This window comes from Microcaecilia unicolor, chromosome 1, assembly GCF_901765095.1.
Source record: "Microcaecilia unicolor chromosome 1, aMicUni1.1, whole genome shotgun sequence".
NCBI lineage: Eukaryota > Metazoa > Chordata > Amphibia > Gymnophiona > Siphonopidae > Microcaecilia > Microcaecilia unicolor.
In genome coordinates, this window is record NC_044031.1 from 183958364 (window position 1) to 183984557 (window position 26194).

Here is a 26194-nt window from a genome sequence, read left to right on the forward strand (position 1 = left end):
ACACAACCCAGAGCGGATCGCCCCCAGATTCCACCTTTCTCCGGCGTGGTGGTTGGAATGGGTATGAACTGAGCACATTATTATCATTATCACAATTTTTTGTGTGGAGGATATGATTAGTATATGTATTGAGGTTTAATAGGAGACTGAATATTTAGTTTTTTTTTAGTTAAAATTTAATGCCAAGAAGTGTAGAGTGATACGCTTGGGGTGCAGAAACCCAAAAAAGAGATACCGGATAGGAGGGGAGAGATTAGTAACCTCGACTCAGGAGAGAGACCTTGGGGTGTTGGTGTCCGAGGATCTAAAGGTGAAGAAACAATGCGACAGCAGTGGCCAGAAGGATGCTAGGCTGCATAGAGAGGGGTATAACCAGCAGAAGAAAGGAGGTGTTGATGCCCCTATACAAGTCATTGGTGAGGCCCCACCTGGAGTATTGTGTTCAGCTTTGGAGGCTGTATCTTGCTAAAAATGTAAAAAGACTGGAAGTGATGCAAAGAAAAGCTAGAAAAATGGTATGGGATTTGTGTTGTAAACCATATGAGGAGAGACTTGCTGACCTGAACATGTATACCTTGGAGGAAAGAAGAAACAGGGGTGACATGATACTGACGTTCAAATATTTGAAAGGTATTAATCCGCAAACGAACCTTTTCCGGAGATGGGAAGGCGGTAGAACTAGAGGACATGAATTGAGGTTGAAGGAGGGCAGACTCAGGAGTTGTCAGGAAGTATTTTTTCACAGAGAGGGTGGTGGATATGTGTAATGCCCTCGACCGTGAGGTGGTGGAAATGAAAACGGTAATGGAATTCAAACGTGCGTGGGATAAACACAAAGGAATCCTGTTTAGAAGTAATGGATCCACAGAATCCTAGCGAAGACTAGGTGGCGACGCCGATAACTGGGAAGCAAAACCGGTGCTAGGCAGACTTCTATGGTCTACGCCCTGATTGTGACTGAATAGATATGGATGGGTTGGAGTGTAAATTTTAAGGGGCTTCAACGTTAGCTTCAGAACTTAGTACAAGAACAGTGCTGGGCAGACTTCTATGGTCTGTGCCCTGAGAATAGCAAGGACAAATCAAACTCGGGTATACATATAAAGTATCATGTACCATGTAAAATGAGTTTATCTTGTTGGGCAGACTGGATGGACCATAAAGGTCTTTATCTGCTGTCATTTACTATGTTACTATGCTAAAGAAGGCTAAAAGAGAACATAAAAAGAAACTTGCCGCAGAGGCTAAAACTCACAGTAACAACTTTTTCAGTTACATCAGAGGCAGAAAGCTTACCAAGGAATCAGGGGGACCGTTAGATCACGAAGGAGAAAAAGGGGTGCTCATGGAGGACAAGGCCATAGCAGAGAAACTGAATGAATTCTTTGCTTCTACAGAAAAAGATGTAAGAGATCTGTCTATACCGGAAATAGTTTTCAAGGGTGATGATGCGGAGGAACTGAAAGAAATCTCGGTGAACCTGAAGATGTACTACTGAGCCAAACTGACCAATTAAGAGTAGTAAATCACCTGGACCGGATGGCATACATCCAAGGGTACTGTACTCTAATAACTCAAGCATGAAATTGCCGATCTGCTGTTAATAATATGTAACCTGTCAAAATCGTCCATAGTAACTGAAGATTGAAGGGTGGCAAATGTGACGTCGATTTTTAAAAAGGGTTCTAGGGGTGACCAGGAAATTACAGACCAGTATGCCTGACATTGGTGCCAGTCAAGATAGTGGAAACTATTATAAACAATAAAATTACAGAACACATAGACAAACATTGTTTAATGGGACAGAGTCAGCATGGATTCAGCAGAGGGAAGTCTTGCCTCACCAATTTGCTTCATTTCTTTGAAGGTGTGAATAAACATGTGGATAAAGGTGAGCCGGTTGATGTAGTGTATCTAGATTTTCAGAAAGCTTTTGATAAAGTTCCTCATGAGAGACTCCTGAGAAAATTAAAGAGTCATGGGATAGGAGGAAAGGTTCTGGTGTGGATTAGAAACTGGTTGTTGGACAGGAAACAGAGGGTAGGCTTAAATGGCAATTTCTCTCAATGGAGGAGAGTGAACAGTGGAGTGCTGCAAGGATCTGTACTGAGACCAGTGCTATTTAACGTATCCTATATAATAAAACGCACCTCCAACGTTCTGAAGCTGATTCCGTGGCACTTAAGCCTTGAGCATTCGTGCTGTCTGTAACCATCTCCAGAAATGACGTCACACACTTCTGGGTGTGTCACCAGCAGCAGTGCCCAATCACACCATAGCTGCACGAGCCACCTCCAATGGACTAAAAAAAAAAAATACAGCTAAACCCGCCCGAACTTCAATCAACAAAAGGCAACAACCGGCGTCAACACTGCCGGTAACACCGGGTTAACCCCCTCACACACACACACGACAACCTACCTCTCCTCTCCGACTACCTCCCGAGTCACCGTTAACCCCCCCATACTCTCCCCCCTCCTGTCAAGAATCGCCTCTGCGCGTAGAGGACCCCACACTTTTCCCACGAGTTCATCGCTCCATCCCTTCAAGTTCCAGGCACCCTCCCACCGAAGCCGTCAGCAGCTGAACAAACCGTGCAGGCTCAGCCCTTCTCTCTCAGATCTGGTCATGCCCTTGCTGAAACAGGACATCACATCAGAGAGAAAAGGGCCGAGTCTGCACGCTTTGGTCTGCTGCTGCCGGCCGCCGTAACTCCTCCTCCCTCCACCACACATGCTGACCCCCCCCCCCCAAGCCCACTGCCACACCCTCTCAGTTCACTACCACCCTCAAAGCCACCCAGCACTTCCTCCAACTTTGCCAGCAAGGGACATCCCCCAACCATCCCCCCTCCAAAAAAACCCCAAACCAATTAAAAAAAAACAAACACACTACAGCACCACACTACAGGCAAAACCCACTCCCCCCACCCCAAAAAAACAGACCCTCCCCTCCAAGCCCCCTGCCAAAACCTGTCAGTTCATCCCCACACCCCGCCCCTGTCATTGTGAGACACACACACACAATATCACAAAACCACACACATCCGCTACCAAACACCCAGTGCACCCAACCCTCTCTCACCTACACACACCCACACACAAAATCTCTCTGTGAGACACACACAGACACACTCTCTCACACACACACACTAGTACTGTGACACACATGATCTTTCACTCTCACACACACACAACCACCGCACCCTTCCACCCCAAAACCACGCACAACACTCACACATACACTGATGCGGAACATGCAGAGATGTACATTCACTCTCTCTCTCTCTCTATATATATACAGTGGTGGAAATAAGTATTTGATCCCTTGCTGATTTTGTAAGTTTGCCCACTGACAAAGACATGAGCAGCCCATAATTGAAGGGTAGGTTATTGGTAACAGTGAGAGATAGCACATCACAAATTAAATCCGGAAAATCACATTGTGGAAAGTATATGAATTTATTTGCATTCTGCAGAGGGAAATAAGTATTTAATCCCTCTGGCAAACAAGACCTAATACTTGGTGGCAAAACCCTTGTTGGCAAGCACAGCGGTCAGACGTCTTCTGTAGTTGATGATGAGGTTTGCACACATGTCAGGAGGAATTTTGGTCCACTCCTCTTTGCAGATCATCTCTAAATCATTAAGAGTTCTGGGCTGTCGCTTGGCAACTCGCAGCTTCAGCTCCCTCCATAAGTTTTCAATGGGATTAAGGTCTGGTGACTGGCTAGGCCACTCCATGACCCTAATGTGCTTCTTCCTGAGCCACTCCTTTGTTGCCTTGGCTGTATGTTTTGGGTCATTGTCGTGCTGGAAGACCCAGCCACGACCCATTTTTAAGGCCCTGGCGGAGGGAAGGAGGTTGTCACTCAGAATTGTACGGTACATGGCCCCATCCATTCTCCCATTGATGCGGTGAAGTAGTCCTGTGCCCTTAGCAGAGAAACACCCCCAAAACATAACATTTCCACCTCCATGCTTGACAGTGGGGACGGTGTTCTTTGGGTCATAGGCAGCATTTCTCTTCCTCCAAACACGGCGAGTTGAGTTCATGCCAAAGAGCTCAATTTTTGTCTCATCTGACCACAGCACCTTCTCCCAATCACTCTCGGCATCATCCAGGTGTTCACTGGCAAACTTCAGACGGGCCGTCACATGTGCCTTCCGGAGCAGGGGGACCTTGCGGGCACTGCAGGATTGCAATCCGTTATGTCGTAATGTGTTACCAATGGTTTTCGTGGTGACAGTGGTCCCAGCTGCCTTGAGATCATTGACAAGTTCCCCCCTTGTAGTTGTAGGCTGATTTCTAACCTTCCTCATGATCAAGGATACCCCACGAGGTGAGATTTTGCGTGGAGCCCCAGATCTTTGTCGATTGACAGTCATTTTGTACTTCTTCCATTTTCTTACTATGGCACCAACAGTTGTCTCCTTCTCGCCCAGCGTCTTACTGATGGTTTTGTAGCCCATTCCAGCCTTGTGCAGGTGTATGATCTTGTCCCTGACATCCTTAGACAGCTCCTTGCTCTTGGCCATTTTGTAGAGGTTAGAGTCTGACTGATTCACTGAGTCTGTGGACAGGTGTCTTTCATACAGGTGACCATTGCCGACAGCTGTCTGTCATGCAGGTAACGAGTTGATTTGGAGCATCTACCTGGTCTGTAGGGGCCAGATCTCTTACTGGTTGGTGGGGGATCAAATACTTATTTCCCTCTGCAGAATGCAAATAAATTCATATACTTTCCACAATGTGATTTTCCGGATTTAATTTGTGATGTGCTATCTCTCACTGTTACCAATAACCTACCCTTCAATTATGGGCTGCTCATGTCTTTGTCAGTGGGCAAACTTACAAAATCAGCAAGGGATCAAATACTTATTTCCACCACTGTATATCACCCCTGCAACAATAACCACCCTCAAAGCCCCCCCTGCCACTTCCTCCAACTTTGCCAGCAAGAGACATCCCCCCAACCCCCCCTCCCCCACCAAAACCCTCTCAGTTCACCAAGCCCCCCCTTTCCATTGTGAGACACAAACACAATATCACAAAAACACAGACACTTACCCCCAACCTACCAGTACACCCCACCCTCTCACACACACACACAATTTAGCTCTGTGATACACATGATCTTTAACACACACAGACACACAATCATCGCACCCCTCCACCCCGCAAAAAAACACACACACACATACACTGATGCGGAACAAGGACACATGCACTCACTCTCTCCCTCTCTCTCTATATCAACCCTGCAACAATAACCACCCTGAAAGCCACCCCCCACATCCTCCCACTTTGCCAGCACGGGACATCCCCAACCCCCCCCCCCCCCCTAAAACCACAACCCTCTCACATCTCCACCCCCACCCCCTTTCATTGTGAGATACACACAAAACAACACAAAAACACACTCGCCCCCAACCTCCCAGTACACCCCACCCTCTCTCACTTACACACACACACACGAACTCAATCTGTTACACACACACATACTCTCTCAAACACACAATATAGCTCTGTGACACACATGAACTTTCACACACACAACCCCCACCCCCCCAAAAAAAACCCCCCACAAACACTGATGCAGAACATGGATAGATGCACAGTCCAAACCACAACCCTCTAAGCTCACCCCCCCCCCACAACCCCCCTTTCATTGTGAGACACACACACAATAACACAAAAACACAGACACTTACCCCCAACCTACCAGTACACCCCACCCTCTCACACACACACACACACACACACACTATAGCTCTGTGATACACATGATCTTTAACACACACACACACAACCACCACCCCCCCCCCCCCAAAAAAAAAAAAAACACACAATAAAAACAAACATACACTGATGCAGAACATGGATACATGCACACTCCAAACCACAACCCTCACAGTTCACCCCCCACCCCGCCACACACACACATACAGAAAAAAAACACATACACTGATGCGGAACATGGATAAATGCACACTCCATCTCTCTCTATATATATCATCCCAGCAACAATAACCACCCTCAAAGCCACACAACACTTCATCCCACTTTGCCAGCATGGGACATCCCCCAACCCCCCCCCCTCCCCCAAAAAAAAAAAAACCCACCACAGCAATACGAGCAAGCAACAACACGGCCAACCCCCCCCCCCCAAAAAAAAAAAAAAAAAGCTTACCCCCTTCCAAGCCCCCTGCCACACCCTCTCAGTTCACCACCCTTGCCTCCCCCCCACCATTCTGAGACACACACACAAAACCACACAAACACAGACTCACCCCCAACCTCCAAGTCAACACAACCCTCTCTCACTTTCACACACAAACTGTCTCTGTGAAACACACACACACTCTCTGTGCCCAGGGGCGTATCTGGAATCCGGCGGTAGGGGGGGGCCACAGCCAGAGAGGGGGGGCACATTTTTGCCTCCCTCCCCCCCCCCCCCCCCGCCGCCGCCTCTCTCCACCCCCTCCCCGCCGTCAACCCTCCCCCGCTGCTTACTTTTGCTGGCGCCGAGGTCTGACCCGCAATCTCCGTTTTTCGTCTTCCTCCGTGGCCATGCTTCCAGGAAGTAACGCTGCAGTGCTGATTCGTTGAATCCAGTTCGACGTCTGACGTCAGACGCCGAACTGGATTCAACGAATCAGCACTGCAGCGTTACTTCCTGGAAGCATGGCCACGGAGGAAGACGAAAAACGGAGATTGCGGGTCGGACCTCGGCGCCAGCAAAAGTAAGCAGCGGGGGAGGGTTGACGGCGGGGAGGGGGGCCAGGGCGAAATCTGCGGGGGCCCAGGCCCCTGTGGCCCCACGCAGATACGCCCCTGTCTGTGCCACACACACAGTGATGCCGCCTCACACACAATACCACAAAAACACACTCACGCCCCCTCCCCAACCTATGCCCCCCCCCAAGACCCCCAAACTAGCAAGACTCCTGTACCCGTAAGACAAAAACAATACAACCCAACAGCCAACCTCTCCAAGTTCACCACACATCCCCCCCACCAAAGTTACACACACACACAATAAACACAACACACACACTGATACTTGCCCCCACACTCCAACTCTGCCCCACCCTCTATCACTTCCACACACACACAAAATATCTTTGTGACAAACACAAGATCTTTGTCTCACACACATGCAACCCCCCCCCCCAAAAAAAAAAAAAACAACAAACCACTCACACACACAAACACTGATGCGCAACATGGAGATATGGACACTCATTCTCTCCCCTGTCACATCCTCTCAGTTCACCCCCCTGCCCCCTCCCCCCCCACCATTCTGAGACACACACACAAAACCACACAAACACAGACACTCACCCCCAACCTCCAAGTCAACACAACCCTTTCTCACTTTCACACACACTCTCTGTGTCACACACACAGTGATGCCGCCTCACAGATCAACACACACACCCCCTACCCACACATCATCTCTCTCTCACACATACTCCTTCCCATGCATCACTCTCAGACACACATACTCACGTCATGTAACTGTCAGACTTGCTGTCTCCGAACAGAGTACTACAAAAAATAATTGTAAATAAATGAGAATTGTGACACTGCCTATTTCATTTCTAGCAGAACACTGGACACACAGAAAACAACAACTGAGGAAATGCACCACAAAACTCAAAGGACAGACACTTTGAACCACAGTATGGACATACATGCCCTCACAACCTCTAATCACAGGTATGCAGCTTGGTGAACAACAGTGAAGGGGACAGAAGGGAAGACAAACATTGATGCACAAGGATGCTTTGGGGGAATAAACACAAATAACAAAACCCCTAACTTCCCCGTTCAATATATCATTATCATTACATTTACACTTTATAAATGCCCATTTCATTTGTTTCTCACAAGTGCACAAACAGAAAACAAGCAGCATGGTGAAACGCAAACAAGGAACGAGGAAACCTCAACGGAGTGACACTGTGAACCACAGAACAAAACTCAAGACATCTGAAACACTGGACACCCAGGTATGCAGCAAAGTGGCGCATAATGTAAGGGACAGAAGGGAAAACAAACATTCATGCACATAGATGCTTTGACTGTAAAACAACTAACAACACAAACTGCCGCCTAAAAACTCTGAACCTGTCTTTCTCTCTCTGACACAGAGAAACACACACTCTGTGTCCTTCTATCATACACTCACTATCACAGACACTGTCTCCCTCTCTATGACACACACTCTGACTCTCTGTCAATCACACATACTCACTAGCTCTGTCACACATAACCTTCCAGAACCTGTGTTTACACACGGGCAACTGTATGTTGCATTTTCAAGAGTAAGGAACTCATGTGATGTGATTGTTAAATTGATTGATGGACCAGAACAAGAAAAAATTATTCAACATTGTAACAAACTTTACACCAAAAACATTGTTTATAAAGAGATATTACAAATTTAAACAGCAATTAAGTTATGAATAAAACTGTGGCACAAACTACTTTGTCAATCCCTTTTACTAAATCCTACAAATACAATAACATAACAACCAACACAACAAAAAAAAAAATACTATTACACACAACAGAAAAACGTAAATTAATCATTACCATGACAACACAATTATCCTAAATATCCCTTTCAAAACATTAATTGCAGAAAGCAAATACCTTACTAGCGCCCGTTTCATTGGTCTCAGAACCGGGCCTTTTTTTTTTTAAACTAGTTTATAAATGATATAGAAATTGGAATGACGAGTGAGTTGATTTCCATCAGGAAGGCTATCCCAGACTCCAAACAGGCTGACTCTGGGGAGTGTGGGAGCTATTATACCCATGGGAGCAGTGCTTGAGCCCCAAAACCCCCCGTTAGTTCTCTAAACTCTAGAATGGCAGAAGCGAAGAGCTGCTTCAACAGCCCCTCCATCTTCTGACAGTAGGGGTCCTTAAGCAGGACACTGGTCTTCCTGGTGACCGTGGTGACAAAAGCCACCTAGTTAAATTAGGGTGGGCACTCCTCCTTCCTAAAAAAAGCCACACTACTGGAGAATCACTTTCATCCCTTAAGGATACTTCCCTGGACTCCAAGGAGTCCGAATGCCTTGGGAGGGGGAGGGGGGGTAAAGCTACAGAGCATCCTCCTTCCAGCAGGTGGACCCATAATGGGAGAGTGCAGGACCCATAATGCGACACCCCACTGGCTGTCTTAACCACTTGCATGGCGTGGCAGGAGCAGGGCGGGGGCAGAAGGTCAGGAATTCGAGAAGAGGAATCTTGTGGCCTCAATGCCACCCCACCCCCGTCTGCCTCCTTTCGTGCTATCAGGGCCCTGATGAGCTTTCCAGAAATGGCAGCAGCCCGCACAGGGCCCACATTCCAAGTTGGGTCCCTGGGTGCCAACTAGGTGGGCAAGACCCCAAGGAGCCTTCACCAAGCCTCCCAGATCTGAAGGAGGAGCGTCTACCCAGAAAAGGAAGCCATTTGCTTTGCAGGCATGCTGACCTTTCCCCACTGGGGCTCATCCAAAGTCCCTAGGAGGACGTGGAGTCCCCTCCACCCACTGAGGTGTGTGTTTTTTTTTTTTTAATAAAAGAAACTTTGTGCTGCAAACAGCAAACTGCCTGCAGCCAAGGAGAGGATATAGACAAAAACTAGGGACAAAAACTACTCCCAGATATAGCAGGTTCATTAGTCATACTGACCATGTAAAATGCACTGTCTGCTTAAGGAGGGGGCAAAGGGGACAAGGCAGGTGCTCAGGATGTCATAGCCAGATCAATGTCCAGAGGGTCCATCTGCCTCATGGTCCTAGGGCACATACTCTCATTCTGTGCTCCCCCCCCCCCCCCCACCACAAGATGCACAAAAAACACCTTGTTCATGGTATAAAAAATGTTGTAGGTATGGTCCTTGTAATACACATAGAACCACCCCTCTGTCCCTTGCTGATTCTCTGGCAGCAACATTATTACCCAACTTCTTTATGACTTAATATGCCATTTTGCTCTTTGTGGCCTAGGAAGACTGGTTAGGCTCATTTTCCAAGCACTCAGACTTACAAAGTTACATATAGTAACCTATGGAACTTTATAAGTCTAAGTGCTTTGAAAATGTGCCTCTGGTATCATCACTTTAGACATTATTTCTTCCATGCCCTCTAGGTGCAGCTTCAGAAATCCATCTAGGACAGGATGTAGAATGACATATCTGAAAGCATAAACTTTGTCGCAGGCTCATTCAGGAGCTCCAATGGTGGATCATTTCCTCAAACTTTATCCCCTTCTTCAGTGTCTAGTTATTGGCAGGTAACTCTGTCACTATCTCCTATGGCCCCCCTACTCCTACTATGGCAGAAAAATCTTCATGGATATCCAAGACCCCACAACGTGGAGCAATTCATCCCATCCTGTTAGCCTATTTTTCCACCACTGCCCCGGCCATACTATCATTTCTTAAGGAATCTTGTTGAGGTCCTTTCCTGGCAATTGCCTTCACCCCATGAGAAGACATTTTGACTGGGCCTGCTGTTTCCTTTCCTAACACTCCTATTGGGCTATTTGTCACATCTTTCTTGTTACTTATTTTTTTTTCCATCTCCTTCCTGGCTTTGCAAATGCTTTATCCCTTTGGGGAGGGTCAAACTATTTGAGAACTTAAATCAGGAATGTGGCACAAAAGTAGTGCTACTCATCTTGTTCTCTAAGGAGTGGAGGAGTGGCCTAGTGGTTAGGGTGGTGGACTCTGGTCCTGGGGAACTGAGTTTGATTCCCACTTCAGGCACAGGCAGCTCCTTGTAACTCTGGGCAAGTCACTTAACTCTCCACTGCCCCAGGTACAAATAAGTACCTGTATACAATATGTAAGCCGCATTGAGCCTGCCAAGAGTGGGAAAGCGTGGGGTACAAACGTAACAAAAAAAAAAAAAAATGGTAAATGAGAATATATATACTTCCAGACAGGCTGTCCCATGGGCTGTGCAAGGGAGACAGCTGTGCAAAAAAACTGCACCTCATTCATTGACTCCCCTGCACTGGCCATGGCGCACTGGGGGGGGGGGGGGGGGGGGGGGGGGGGGGGGGGGTGTCCACGTTGCACTGGACACAATTTCGGGTCGGCATGCTCCTGCTTCCAAGACCTACACGGCCTTGATTATCTCCCCCTACCTCACTTAAAATTTCAGTTAACTCAATCCTTATGACTCAACCATTGCTTAAAGTTTGTAAACCCCATGACTGTGTCTAGTGAATTTATCCTACCCATAAAGCAATCTGTGTTTCTACACCTCTCTTATATGATACAGGTGGGTCAAATTCATGATAAAGCAGATTTCCTCCCAATTCTAAGTCTAGGTGGCTGGGCTACTATGATTCTCAGTTGAGCCACAGCTAACTTAAGCAAACTATACTTGGGATTCCTCTACATGTCCTGTTTGACCACATCTATTTAGAACAGGACCCTTTCATGAAAGAACGTGTTCCCACTATCCTCCCACACCAAGTAGATCCCCCTCTTCTCACCCATCTCATCAAGTTTCTCCATGTCCCGGATGATCTGCTTTGGATCCTTCATCTTCAGCACAGCTGCTCGAACCATCATTCGTTGCTTCTTGTTCTTTGAGGACAGATCAAGAGACAAAAAAAACCAAAACATTCAGACAAATCCAGATTTACAAAAGTTTTAAGCACATCCCATATAAGGAGCTAACAGATGGATTTTATAATTTACAAGTCCATAAAATAGATCAATGTAATTAATCGGCATTGGCTCCTGCACCTTGATTCATCAGAAGCAGACATACTGCTGAAATAGTCAGAACACTTTCAGTGCTCAGTCATCAACTGGCATTGTAGGGAACAAGAGGCTGCAGTAGGGCTTCAAAGAATAAAAAGGAAATAGTACTGCATATGATGAATACTAGGTAAAACACATTTATTTTGTTAGTAAATTTCATTTCATGGAGGGATCTGTGATTTATATCCATTTTCCTAAATCAGCCATGAATGGACAATTTTGAGGACTACTTCAACACAGAAAAGAATCCTGGCACTGTATTATAATCTCTGTGCCATCTGCTATGTTTACTTAGTTTACAAGTCAACTAACTTTTGCTAGCTGCAGACATAGAAACAAGCTGCATATTTTTTTAGCCAATAAAAACAATATGAGATCTTAATTTACAAGGGTGGTCTCTGGGTCCCAGATGTTGCAAGAATAAATAATTAGCCTAGTGCTCAATAATGCCTGAGATTTTGGTTAATTTGATTTTGGCTGTCAAGTTGAACCCAGTGCAGAGTTCTCTTCAAATGTGGGTCAGACTATCATTCTTTCTTGATCAGCTAAAAGTGTAAATCTGCAGCAACTCCCTGACACTTTTCAAAAGATTCTCTTAGTAGGTCTAAATGCTATGAAATTATGGGATCAATATAACCAGGTAGGAGGGCTTCTACCCAGTTAGATCACGCTGACTGGGCCTAATCCAATAGTGCCGCAGAAAGTCTAGGCAGTATTGAGATGGTCTAAAGGGGGAGTCAGGAGTTATTCAGGCGCTGCCAATATTCATTGGTGGCACCCAGAAAGTTACCCAGTTAACTTAGGACTGAGAAAAAGAGGAGTGGCCTAGTGGTTAGGGTGGAGGACTTTGGTCCTGGGGAACTGAGGAACTGAGTTCGATTCCCACTTCAGGCACAGGCAGCTCCTTGTGACTCTGGGCAAGTCACTTAACCCTCCATTGCCCAATGTAAGCCGCATTGAGCCTGCCATGAGTGGGAAAGCGCGGGGTATAAATGTAACAAAAAAAAAAAAAAAGGCTGTCCTACTGAATACAAGCAGCCACCTAGTACCTAGATATTTAGTGCTGGTATTCAGGTACGGCCAGGTGCTGAATATGGTGTCTAGGGGACACTCAATTAAATTACATGGAAATACTTTTAAAGCAAATAGGAGGAAATATTTTTTCACTCAAAGAATAGTTAAGTTCTGGAACTTGTTGCCGGAGGATTTGGTAACTGCGATTAGCGTATCTGAGTTAAAAAAAAGCTTTGGACAAGCTCCTGGAGGAAAAGTCCATAGTCTGTTATTGAGATGGACATGGGGGAAGCCACTGTTTGCCCTGGGATTGGTATCATGGAATGTTGCTACTAACTGGGTGCTTAGCTACTATTGGAAGAAAGATACTGGGCTAGATGGACCATTGGTCTGACCCAATATGGCTATTCTTACGTTCTTACACTGCCTTTCCTAATTGTGTCAAGGTGATATACAATTTAAAAATTAAAGCAAAGTGGCACACATGCCAGAAAAGGAACGCCATTTACAATAGGTCAAAAACAGGAAATAGATTCATATACTAAGAACAGAAAAAAAAATACAGAAGCCATTCTGTGTGCCACAGACCAAACTTCATCTAAGAATTTAGAATAAAAGCAAGAGGAAATAGGTGGGTTTTGAGAGCACTTTTAAACTTAATTCCTCACAATTCTGTATGAAGGGCTAGAGGAAGGAAATTCCAGAGTGAAGGAGCAAGATAGAAGAAAGCAGATTAACGAGTTGAATCAAACCATGCTTGAAAGAGTAAAGGTAATCTATGGAGAAATTCGGTGAAGGAGTGTAAATGACAGGCTGGCTTGTAAGGGACCATGGCAGAGGCAAGATAAAGTAGAAAATCAGTGTGAATAACGCTGCCAGTCAAAAGTAAAATCTTTAATTGAAAGCAATGTTTCACTGGAAGGAGGACGATTCATGTTCAGATTTCGTAAGATACGAACAGCTGTATTTTGAACAGACTGTAAACATTTTAAAGAATATTGAGGAAGGCCAACCAGTACAGTATTACAATAGTCGAGACGAGATGTTACAAGTGTATGAAATAGAGAATGAGACGGGGACAAAGTCTGCCCCTGTCCCGTCAGTTCTGTCTCCATTCCCATGCCATCCCTGCAGGTTTTGTCTCTATCCCCTTCCCATCCCTGTGGGCTCTGTCCTCATCTGCAGAAGCTTTGAATTTAAATATTTTTATTAAAGTATAAAAAGGAATATACTACTACTACTACTTAGCATTTGTATAGCGCTACTAGGGTTACGCAGCGCTGTACAAGTTAAAACATGGGGAAGGACAGTCCCTGCTCAAGAGAGCTTACAATCTAAAGGTAACAAACTATGTAGTCAGTGTATCATGAATGGGGAAGATGGTTAGGCGCCAAAAGCAAGGGAGAAGAGATGGGTTTTGAGTAAGGACTTAAAGATGGGCAGGGAGGGCGCATGGCATATGGGCTCGGGGAGTCTGTTCCAGGCATAAGGTGATGCGAGGCAGAAGGGACGGAGTCTGGAGTTAGCGGTGGTGGAGAAGGGTACAGATAGGAGTGATTTGTCCTGAGAGCGGAGGTTACGGGTGGGAACATACGGGGAGAGGAGGGTAGAGAGGTAATGGGGGGCTGCAGATTGAGTGCATTTGAAGGTCATTAGGAGAAGCTTGAACTGAATACGGAGTGAATCGGGAGCCAGTGAAGCGACGAGGAGAGGGGTGATATGAGAGTATCGGTTCACGCGGTAGATAAGACGTGCAGTGGAATTTTGGACAGATTGAAGGGGGGATAGGTGGCTAAGCGGGAGACCAGCAAGGAGAAGGTTGCAATAGTCAAGGCGAGAGGTAACGAGCGAGTGGACGAGGGTTCGGGTGGTCTGTTCAGAGAGGAAAGGGCGGATTTTGCTAATATTATAGAGGAAGAAGCGACAGGTCTTAGCTGTCTGCTGGATATGGGCAGAGAAGGAGAGGGAGGAGTCGAAAATGTGCAACTGTTGTTTATAAATCACAAATAGAAAACAATAACGAGCAATTATAATAACTCCCCACCACCACCCTCTACCCTTCCAACCCCAACAATAGCTGACTTCTACTACCCCAAGGAATCCTAATCCACCCTGTTAAAATGTCCAGGGGTACAGAATACAACCCATTCTGTATGCCCTAGTGGGGGAATGCCCTATGAAGCACTGTTATGGTTTTTTTAATCTGTAGATGAATAAGTCATTAACAATCGCAGGATTCAGACTAGCTCTCCTGTCTTCCACAGTCCTTCCTGCAATAGAAGACCTTCTTAGAAGATATGCTGGTAGCAGGAATGTACAGTGTTGAAGAGGCCGGATATCAGAGGCAGAGGAATCCACATAATGGAGAAACAGAATGTCATCTGCATAAAAATAAGCACCAATCCCCAGAGACTGAATAACTGTAGCAAAAGAGTTCAAAAATATGTTGAATAACAAAGGAGCCTTGACGGATCCTTGTGGAACATCACAAGTGATATGAGAGGATGAGTAAGATTTCTGGAAGAGAACTCTGAAAGAATGTTGATGAAGAAATGATGCAAATCAACTGTGAATCTGGGTATAGAAAAGAACACAGTGGTCATTGTTTAAAACAGCACTGACACTGACCTGTATATTTCTAACTGCAGGCATCTGCATACCTTGATGCCCTCAGTATCTGGATAAGCTGCATTTTATCTTCAGATTCTCCCTAGTTTTAGAAGCTCATGGCATTGAAGGCAGTGGCGTTTGGGGCTCTTTGTAATGACAGCTTGCTTTGCTTGCACAATTAGTACATAAGACAAGATGTGAAACAGCAGGAACCAGTCACACTTTCAGCACTCACCTTTTTCAGCTCTCTCTTTCTTGCTTCCTTTCCTGTAAAAAGAAGATGATTCCGGTTGTTAAACTGAAACCTGAGTATTTGTTTTAATCCCCACATCTGCACTGATCATCCATCTCAGATCATAGATGGAAACACAAACCCTGGACAGACTGTCAAGCATGCAGACACCATGGAACACCAAATGCAGGATACAAGAATAAAGGTGAAGCGATGGAGAGGGAGAAAACAGGACAAAGTGCAATCTACACAAGAGACAACGTAAATTCTTAATTTGTTATCAACTTACTGCTCTGCATAGATTTATAAATAAAAAAGGACTACAGTTTTACCTGCCCTATGTAAGATATACATCGCTGCTATCTGCAGTGTACTTACGAGCTTGGTCAGTAGGGTTCATGAATTTCCCACTCTTGGTGGATGATGTGGACCTGCGCCCCATCTTCACTCACTTTTCTTTTCACAACCTCTAGGAAAAATCTAGACAAAGAGGGTAACAAAAACAAAACGTTAACAGGAAACGTTAACCTGCAGATTGACAAACTCTGTCTATCAAAAGTAAGGCTTCATTACAGCTGGGAAAATCCTAAGTGCTAAGTCACTCAGGTGCCTAACATTTGGTACCCACACTTTGGTAAACAGCAGAGCTGAGGAACAGCCTCCAGGGCCACAGAGCTGCAATCATCGGGCACCACCACTGCAGCAGTCTGAGAATGAGATGCCACTAGCAAAGTCTGGAAAGCTGCAACCACGGAAGCAACTTCACAACCAAATTGTCACTGTGGTAGGATTTGGCATTAAGAAGATGGCACCAAGACTAGAAAGCTTCCAATATGGATGGGAAGCTACCACTCTGGAAGGATCTGGTGTCAAGGCACTGTCACAGCCAGGTCTTGAAAGTCACCGTCAGAGTCGGGAAAGAGGGTGGAAGGATGAGGGAAAGAGAGGAAGGTAGTGACCAAAAAAAGCCAAAGCCAATGGAAAGTAGAGAAAAAAAAAAAAGGAACAATTTTTTTTCCTTGCAACTAAATAGCAAGGTGCTTAGATTTGCAACTCCAGTGGTTTCCAAATGATTAGCAAGACTAAATGCAAAGATGGAAATAATCAAGGTGGACATAAAGACAGCAGTTTATGCTGTGCAGAAAGACAAGCAGAGAGAGCATGGACAAACAGCAACAGAACCTATAACAAAGCAGGCAATACTGGACCTAGTACTTACTAATGGACAGAGCTTCTAATGCTATATGAAGAGGACAATTTTTTGAATATCACAGGTGTAATCACAAGACTGCAAACAAATTTTCAGAAGGAAACGTCAACCCCTTCCAAAATTTTCAAAGAGAAACATCACCCCCTTTGAAAAATCAAGCATTTGCCTGTAAGCTGACAGACACACCAAAAGTACACATAGGTCTTAAAAAAAAGCTCTTTCATACTTCCCCTTTTTCTGTAAACAAAAGTACCTACCTTAATACTTTTACTCACAGTGGGTGGGGAGGACGGGGAAGCAATTTTCAGCAGCCCCATTCCGTAGGGCAGTGGTTCCCAAACCTAGTCATGGAGGCACCCCAGTCAGTCAGGTTTTCAGGATATCCACAACGGATGTTCATGAGACACTTTCTCCACTGCATGCAAATTTCTCTCATGAATATTCATTGTAGGTATCCTGAAAACCTAACTGGCTGGGGTGCCTCCAGGACCAGGGTTGGAAACCACTGCCTTAGGGTAAAATGTTGTTTTATTCAAGGAAGGAAAAAATGTCACAGCAGACAAATTCAGAGACTTGTGGTTATAGCCATCTACCAGTAGGTGGAGATAAGAGAATACCAAACTCTGCCACATAGGACAGTATATGCTAATGGTCAGTCAGTATTTCTCATAGTAAAACAGAAGGAATAAGGCAAACACTTCTACCTCCTTACAGAAATAAGGCATAAACCTGTCCACTAGCATAACTATGCACAGACAACCAAAGCAAGAAACCTGAGCAGAGAAACAGACTGAACCGATAGTGTCAACCTCCTGAAAAGGTGGGATTCTGTATTCATCCGCTGTGACTAAAGGAAAGAAAATTATCAGGTAAGACAACTTTTCCTTCCTTGTCATCACTGGCAGACAAATCTAGAGACTCATGGGATATAGGAAAGCAGTCCATAAGTAGGTGGGAACCAGACACTGCGCGGAAAGAACAGATGCCTCGAAGGATGCCTTAGACCTAGCTGAAACCACCAACTAGACAAGGTCTGGAAAACATGTGTCACAAGGACCATGTAAGGGACCTTCACTACGCCCAGACATCTATTGGTGGCCTGAAGGTACCAGAAAAGCCCACAATGATTGCGATATAAAGCAACAGATGGAAACTCTCACGATGATTTTCTTCACAAAGAATGGAGGAAACAACGGATGATTAATGGAAATGGAAATGTGGATACCACCACAAGCAAACAATGGTGGGACCTTGATGAGAGTCATCCTCGACTCTGAGATACGAATAATTGATCTAAACAGAACATTGTCAGGATTTCAAATTAATGATGGAACCAAATACAAAATACAGAGCTGGGGTCAGTTCAAGCATGAAGGCACACAAGAGAACTCTGACATAAGATGGGGAGGATCCTGTCCTACAATGGGGAGGAGGCCGCGCCCCAGAATCAGAGCCAAGAACTCCATAGACACATAGGATAAGTTAAAAAACGCCACCAGCTAGCGACATTCCACACAGAAACGGCTAAGCTGCACACTACAGAACACCAGAGGTGCACTACCCAGCTAGAACAGATACCCCAACAATGTGGGAAAATCACAGATCACAAGGACAAGACCAGTCCGAGAGTTAAATATGGAACAGAGTCGAAGCTGTAGTGCACATTTACAGATGGCTGCACTTCCACCTCCATGAATGGTGCAGTGCTCCTCATCCAGAGATGCAGCTGTGCCCAGATCCAGAGGTGCACCCCACAGCCATGCAAGGAGCAGTGCTCCATAATCAGAGATGGACCTGAACTACACATCCACAGACAGAGCACTGGACAATTCCAAGGATGAAGCTATGAGGCATAACCAGAAGAAGAATGCAATCCACTTCCTGCAATTAAACCTTGCCTTGCACGCAGAGGTGGAGTTGGACATACACGCAGAGAAGAAGCCGTGCCCAAAACCCAGAAGGAAGCTGCATCCCATAGACAGAGCCAACTGTACTGGAATGAAACTGAAGCAGCAGAGATGGTGCCACGCTCTACATTCAGAAAGAGAGCGTCGTTGGACATACAGAGATGGAGATGTGATCTACATGCAGAGATAGAGTGTGGTCTTCATTCAGCGACAGAGCTGTGTTCAACATACAGAGATGGAGTTGTTCTCACCAGGCAAAATGGATCCGTGCCCAACTGGCATATATAGAGCTGCGTTCACCAGCTCAGGCTCAGCACATAAAGATGGAGCTGTGCTCAACAGGCAGTGATGAAGATGAGTCCATTAGGCAGAGATGGAGCTGTACCCATTCATCAGAAATGAAACTGTGCTCCAAAAAGGAGCCAGGGTCACCTAGCACAGATGGTCGTATTCAGAGTCAGGACTAGGGCTGCGTTCTACACAGAAAAAAGGAGGGGTTTGCAATATGGGGCTATTCCAATCGACAGAGAGGAAACTAGGAATGGCATCCCAAGATGGAACCAAATTGAGACTGGGACCAGCAAACCAGCAGTGGACCACACTAGATATGGTGATGTGGCCACCAGGTGTAGCCAGAACTGTACTCTACAACCAAATACTACGCAGTGCAGCATGTGGACAAGGGAAACTGTGCTGTTGAGACAGTGATGGAGCCACGCTCCACATGTACTAATGGAAGAAGCTCAACAGCCATGAAAGAGCCAAATTCTATCAACACCATAGAGCCACAAGCTAGCCAATCAGCCGAATCAGTGCACTGAGCTGAAGATGTCACTGTGAGACAAAGGCTGACAACGGCCACAGAACTGCAAGAGGCAGACACAGCTGGAGCTAACGGTGAAGGACTTTGTAGAAGCAAAAAAATACGCTGCCTGCCCAGTGGAGAGAGGGCAGCAAGGTCAAGCAGCCTGCGTAGCCCGGAGTCTGGCCTGTTTTTCAGTTCCTTTCGGCATTGTCGGCCTTCAGTTCCCAACTGCATTCACAAATAGTGCCCCCTGGTGCCTGGCAGGTTGTAGCCTTCTGTTTTTTGCTGCTGATCGGTGGATGATAGTGTGCGGCTCCTGATGCTGCATGGGATTGCCGCCTTAAAGAGGCCACGCTGGGATTACTGATGTGCTCAGATACCACTAGAGGCTCATGGGAACACGGGCCGCCAGCTACCCCTGCATCAGACAAGAGAAAAGGCCATGCCTTAGGAAGGAGAAAAAAACCCCCAGTCCAAACAGCACAGAGCCGCAACTACCAAAACATGGAACACTGCAATCAAATTCCTGGAGTAAATGCAGCAGAGGGCAGCAAACGCAGGCACAAGCCGAAGGCAAAGAGGACAGCTCATGCCAGCATAGCCAAGGCCTCAAAAAGATAAGTGAGCTGCAGACTGAAAACACAGCCGGGAGGAGCAGCCTGGAGAAGGCCACCGATGAGAGTGACCTGGGAGCAGCAAGGTCCAGGCTTCTGTGGAGGAATTTGCTATGTGAGAATGAGCCAAGACCTGAAACCACAAAGAAGACAAAAAAACCTTCGCCAATCAAGGGAACCGACTGCGTCTGCACCACAATGGCCTGAAAGCTGCGAAGTCAGAAAGAAGAGCAATCCATTATTGCAGCCTGTGATGAAAATGGCTGCAGACAACTGAAGAGAGGTACTGTACAAAAGCGCGCCAAAATCGCTCCCGCGCTGGCCCAATGGTAGTGTCCCGAAAACACAGGCATACCCCCACACGGGTTGCTCAAAAAGAAATAATAGTGTATGGCCATAGCTGCACTAACCTGACCAGCACAAACTCAACAAAGAGGAAGAATAAATTCACACTCACAATTCTGCCAGCCTTACCGCTACCCACAGGTCTTCTGACTGACCAGGTAGCTGAATCCAGACAGCTACAGGAGTGCAGAGGCACCCCCTCTACTCCAAAATGGCACATAACCATAAATCTGCTCTCTTTTAGCATTATTTCCCCCCCCCCAAAGCTCTGTGAGGAGGAAGGGAAAGAAGGAAGTAGCAGGAGAGGATGCAAAGGGGTGAAGGGACACAACACCACCAAGTGTATCCTGTCAGGCACCTCCAAGCTCAACTGAACCAGGGAATATGAAAAAGAAGCCACGGAAGCAGAAGAAACCAGGAGCTTGTGAGATACCATCCACCACCTGCTGGAGATACAGCATACTGAGTAACCAAGGAGCATACCATCTTATGCAAGAGAGTTCAGTTTGGTACTCTATCTCCACCTGCTGGTAGATGGTCATAACCCACAAATCTCTAGATTCGTCTGCTGCTGATGACAAGGAAATAACATTTAAAAAAAAAAATTTTCAATCAGAAGTCTTTATTAAGGTACACAAAGTGAATGTACAGTGCAAAAGGTAAGCACAATAAATAGGAACACAAAAATAAGATGGCTTATCTCCATGACTGACTACTCAATTTTTACAACTTTTTCTCCCCAAAACAAAAACCCCATTTAAAAAAATGTGGGAACCATCAAAGTAAAGGGGGAGAAAAACCATTCTGTGGTCTGTCCGAAATGCCAAGTGAAAAAGAGAACCGCCTCAAAAAAAAAAACTATCACCCAAGAAAGCTCATATTGCGCACCTTGCCCCAGATGTGCCTCCATTTACCAACAGTTTTACATCATTCTCCTGTTATTTTTTCCATTCTATATACATGATAGAACTTAAACCTCCAAACAAAAAAGATGGGACTCCCTGGTCCTTCCAAGCAGCAGCCAATGTCAGCTTGGCTGTATGTAGCAAATGATGCACCAAAGTAATCTGATCCTTGCGTAGTTCCAGAATGGTCCCATTAAGCAAAAAAGATTCCAGGATCCCTCTTTTACTGATCACCATGATGGTTTAGAGGCGTATTTTCAAAGCACATAGACCTACAAAGTTACACAGAGGGGCACTTTCGACATGACATCTAAATCAGACTTTGGACATTTTGCTGAAAACTTCCAAAAATCAAGTAGTGAAAATTACCATTTTCAAACAAAAAAATACATATATTTTTTTTCTTTGAAAATGACTATTTCCTAGATGTTGTTGTGCTTAGTAGGTCTATCTTTTTGGACCATTAAAAAAAAAAATGAAAAACACACAAAATCAAGACATTGGGACGAGTGTCAGCCACACAGGCATCCCAGCAGAGCAGTGAGGTGCCCTAGGGGGCACTGCAATTAACTTCATATAAAAGGTCCTAAGTACACATCTCACTATTACACCCTTATATTGTATGGTGAGCCCTTCAAAACCCATGAAAAACCTACTGTACCCAACTATACACCACTACAATACCCCTTATGGCTGCAGGTGTCACCTATATGTGTGTACAGTAGGTTTGGGGGGGGGGGGCTGACGTTTTCCACCACAAGTGTAATAGTTAGAGTGGATTATGGGCCTGAGTTACCTTCTCTACAGTGCACTGCACCAACTACTAGGCCATTCCAGCAACCTGCTTACTGCTCTAATAGGACTAAGCTCCTTCAATAGCTCAGCTAGTAGAGCAGAGGACTGTAGGGTAAGACTAACATCTGAAGCAGTCATACAGGTTGGTATGTACTGTTTTATTTACATCTTTGCAGGGAGGAAGGGAGTCAGTGACCACTGAAGGAGTAAGGGGATATCATTCTTTTATTCCTGCAGTGGTCATCTGTCTCATTTAGGGCACTTTTCTGTGGAGGGGTAGCCTAGTGGTTAGTGAAGCGGACTTTGATCCTGGGGAACTGGGTTCAATTCCCACTGCAGCTCCTTGCGACTCTGGGCAAGTCACTTAACCCTCTATTGCCCCAGGTACAAATAAGTACTTGTACATACTATGTAAATTGTTTTGAATATAGGTAACCCCCCCCCCCACACACACACAGAAAGACGGTATATCAAGTCCCATTTCCCTTTCCCCTATTCGTTAATAAAACAGGTCTAGACCAAAACAAAGTGGGAGTAAGGAATAAACTGGGATAAGTCAGCCTCACCTCCAGGACAGATAAGCTATGGATTCGCTACTTCAAACTGAGGCAGAAACATTTAGAAAACTTGACACCAGCCAAAACTGTTAGGAGTTGAGGTAAATAACAATTTTCTTTACGATTCACTCTATTTTCCATCTTTTGATTTCTCCCATCTCCCTCCAGAACCTTCTTCCCATAGCCTGCTTATTGGCTCATGTCTCTCCACTTCTCAGGATGGAGCTGCCCCAAGCCACAACAGTGGCCTCATTACTCTGTGGTATGGTGATGGCAGGTTCCAGGAATCAAACTGTAGTACCCAGAACAACTATAAACTGAGAATTTTATATCCCAAAGGCCAGTGGAGTAAAAATTTAGCAGATGACAGATGCCAAGGCAGAAAGGCTTTAACAGAAGGAAAGCAAAGTATGACAAATTCGATCAAATTCTTTGATCTAGGAAGGGGTGTGTGGCAGGGGAATCATCACAGAACGTGGTATATGTATCAGTAAAATTTTTGACACTGGTCTACTCAGGAGATTCATAAATAAGCTGATCAAACTAGGACTAGGTTGCAAGGTGCTTTGTTTAGAAACTGGTTGAATGATAGCTGATTGAGGATACTGCTACACACACTATGAAAAGGAGGGTTATTAGTGGAGTGCTGGTCCTTGAGCTGATTCTCCTTAACAGTTTCATAATACTGCAAAGCAGATCATAGGGAAGGTTCATCTCTGCTAATACTACTAAAAGCTGCAACAGGAAGGACATATCAGAAGACTTAAAACAATATAAAATCATGCATTTGGGATACAGAAATCTAAGGAAGCGGTACATGATTGGAGTGAAAGCTGTTGATGTACATAAAATAACCTTCACGGTGATCTTATCTGATGATCTCAAGACTGCAGACAAAAAAAAGCAACTGGAGAGTGGTAAGACTGAGGGGCCAATGTTCAGAACATAATGCCAGTGATAGAACTGATTACTGCAGGACTAGCACCAGCGTTAATCTGCAAAGAATGATCAAAGGGTTTTAGTGCAGGAAACAACGTGCGCAACAGAGATGGCTGCAAACTGTATTTAAATGTAGTCAAACTGATGTTAATGAGGTCGTTTTATAAGCCCTCCCAATGCTCAGAGAACAGCGTACAAACCCTACCCTGCTGGAAACCTATTGCCAGCTCAGAACTGGTGCTGGAGGGTTTGAAGAGAGGATTAAAAAAAAAAAAAATGGGGGGGGGGGGGGTTTAAAATCTGCCAGTTTTGATTTCCTATGAAAGCGGAAGAAAGCCCATACAAGCCTGTAAGTGTCGGTACTGAGTGAAAGAAATATGTGCGAGTCTGAGCAATCCCAGAAGTGAAAGTACACATTGACGCCTGTTTTCTGTGCTTAAATATAAGCCTTCCAAGTTTTAAAAAAATGATTTTATTTAAAGGCACAGAAGAGCAGTGCCAATATGTACTTCACTTTTGGGTTTGCCTAATGCATGCATACGAAAGCTGTACTTACTGTGAAACTTCTGCGCATGCTCTAAGCATATTCCCCCTTTGCTTTCACATATAATTTGAACACTATTTCCTTTGAGCATTGGCAAACTAGTTTTCCATGCTTTTCCAGCAGTACGGGGTGTGCACTATTGGCTTTGGTATGGGAGTTCTAAGCATTGGCACCTGAGTGTGCAGACAGTTTCAGCAACAGTATGTGGCAGGATGACAAAAAAAAAAAAAAAAAATATATATATATATATATATTCAAGTAAATAATAACCAACACCTACTGTTAAGATGCTGGCATGCAAGACTCATCGTTCAGACAAGCCGGTCCAGTGTAAAAGGAAAGGCAGGGTATGTAGAAGCTGTGTAACTAGTGAAAACAAGTTGAAAAGTGCATGCCACAAGCACTGCACAGAGATCTATGTCCTACCACTACCTTTCCCATCAAAATGTCAGCAGTGCTGGAAGACATCTGAAGCATCAGTGGCAGCAAAATTCCCACTGCTACTCCAAATCACATGCTTATCTTCCTCCTTGTCTTCCTCCTTATAGGGCAGGGAGAGTTGTAGGGATGCTATTGCCCCTCCTACTCTAATCCTGAATCCACTATGACTTAGCTTTGCACCCATACTAAAGGGGCCATGCATGTTAAGCATGCACATTCTATACAAACCATATGTATATACATATGGACACAACCTCAACAATACACACTGTCAAGCTTGTGAAATGTACTTATAAAGAAAGTGATAATACCTAAATATACAAAACTGTGTCCGATTCTTGAGAACATGCCTCTAAAAGGCAATAGATGACCTAGAAAATGTCTTCAGAGGTTAACAAAATGGTGTAAAGTCATACGAGATGAGACTTAAAAACCTAAAAAGAATAAACAAATCCTCCCACCAAGTCACACGCGTCGCCGAGCACGCCTCTTCATAGCCATTCGGGGAACCGGTCTCCTCTCCCCGTAGCCTACCACCTCTTCCCAGTCCAGCATGTCTCTCGCTCTCCTTCCCGTCCGCGATCCGGTACCTCGCCCTCAAACTCCCCCCACCAACCTACCATCGAACTCATACCTGAGGCCTCCCGCCGCCACCGACCAGTCCTGCAGCTTTACCCCGTCCCCTCTGACATAATTCCTGTTCCTAGGCCGCTGCGTGCGTAACGCTTTACCGGAAACAGGAAGTTACGTCTATCAAACCTCCTAGGAATTGAACAAGTTGCGTCAAAGGAGGGCGGGACAAGGAGGTCGAAGAAAACAGGAGACGGGCTATTCCTATCTACTCCATTATACGGGCTGAAGCCAGTAGGCGGAGCTTGTCGCCGTTTTAGTTCACCCAAAACAATAGCAAACGCTATTGAAAACAATAGCTAAATATTAATAGAAATTACGGACTGCTTATGCGTGGTCCATCTGTAAAAAGTCTAAACCTGATCCAGTTGGATAGGCAGTGCCTTAAAGGTGTAGGACAAAAGATTAAAAAAAATTTCTTACTTATTTGAAAGCTTCCCATATGTAGATATAAATATCGTGAAATAAAAATTTAATATCATTAAAACAGCTTAAAAAATAATGTAGCTGGTAGAAACTGCAGTTATAAACTCTGTATTTTGTGCTAATTTTTCCTACACTGTTGTTCACAAATACAGATGGTCAAATTTCAGTGAGGATATCCTGTTTCCTGGTTGGTTCTTAAATGTTGTAATCTGCATTGGGAAGCCTTGTGTTATAAAGATGGAATAGACTGCAATTAAATGGAAGCAAAATTAAACTGGCTCTTTTCACTAGGGCACATGGTGGAATCACATCTTCACCTCATCTGTTAATAGAAGTTTACATTTTAGATACACAAATAGATTATTCTGTTTTTAGGCATGGATGGTTTATATGTCAAAATAAAAATAAATGTTTTGTATCATGCAGATCTCTTTTA

The 26194-nt window shown here is 45.1% G+C and overlaps 1 protein-coding gene across 2 annotated transcripts in view; it reads right to left on the reverse strand.

The window, feature by feature from the left end:
• WBP11 (WW domain binding protein 11) overlaps positions 1-25422 on the reverse strand; it is an 83942-nt gene extending 58520 nt beyond the window's left edge. The window contains exons 1-4 of one of the 2 annotated variants that reach the window (XM_030203096.1): positions 25337-25422; positions 16019-16120; positions 15644-15675; positions 11511-11604 (exon numbers count right to left, since the gene is read on the reverse strand). In XM_030203096.1, coding sequence (XP_030058956.1) covers positions 11511-11604; positions 15644-15675; positions 16019-16082 — 190 coding nt within the window. In that variant the 5' untranslated portion in view covers positions 16083-16120; positions 25337-25422. Of the gene's footprint in view, positions 1-11510; positions 11605-15643; positions 15676-16018; positions 16121-25336 lie in introns of those variants that run through there. The other variant, XM_030203103.1, reaches the window with a different exon arrangement.
• Between the last annotated feature and the right edge of the window lie 772 nt (positions 25423-26194).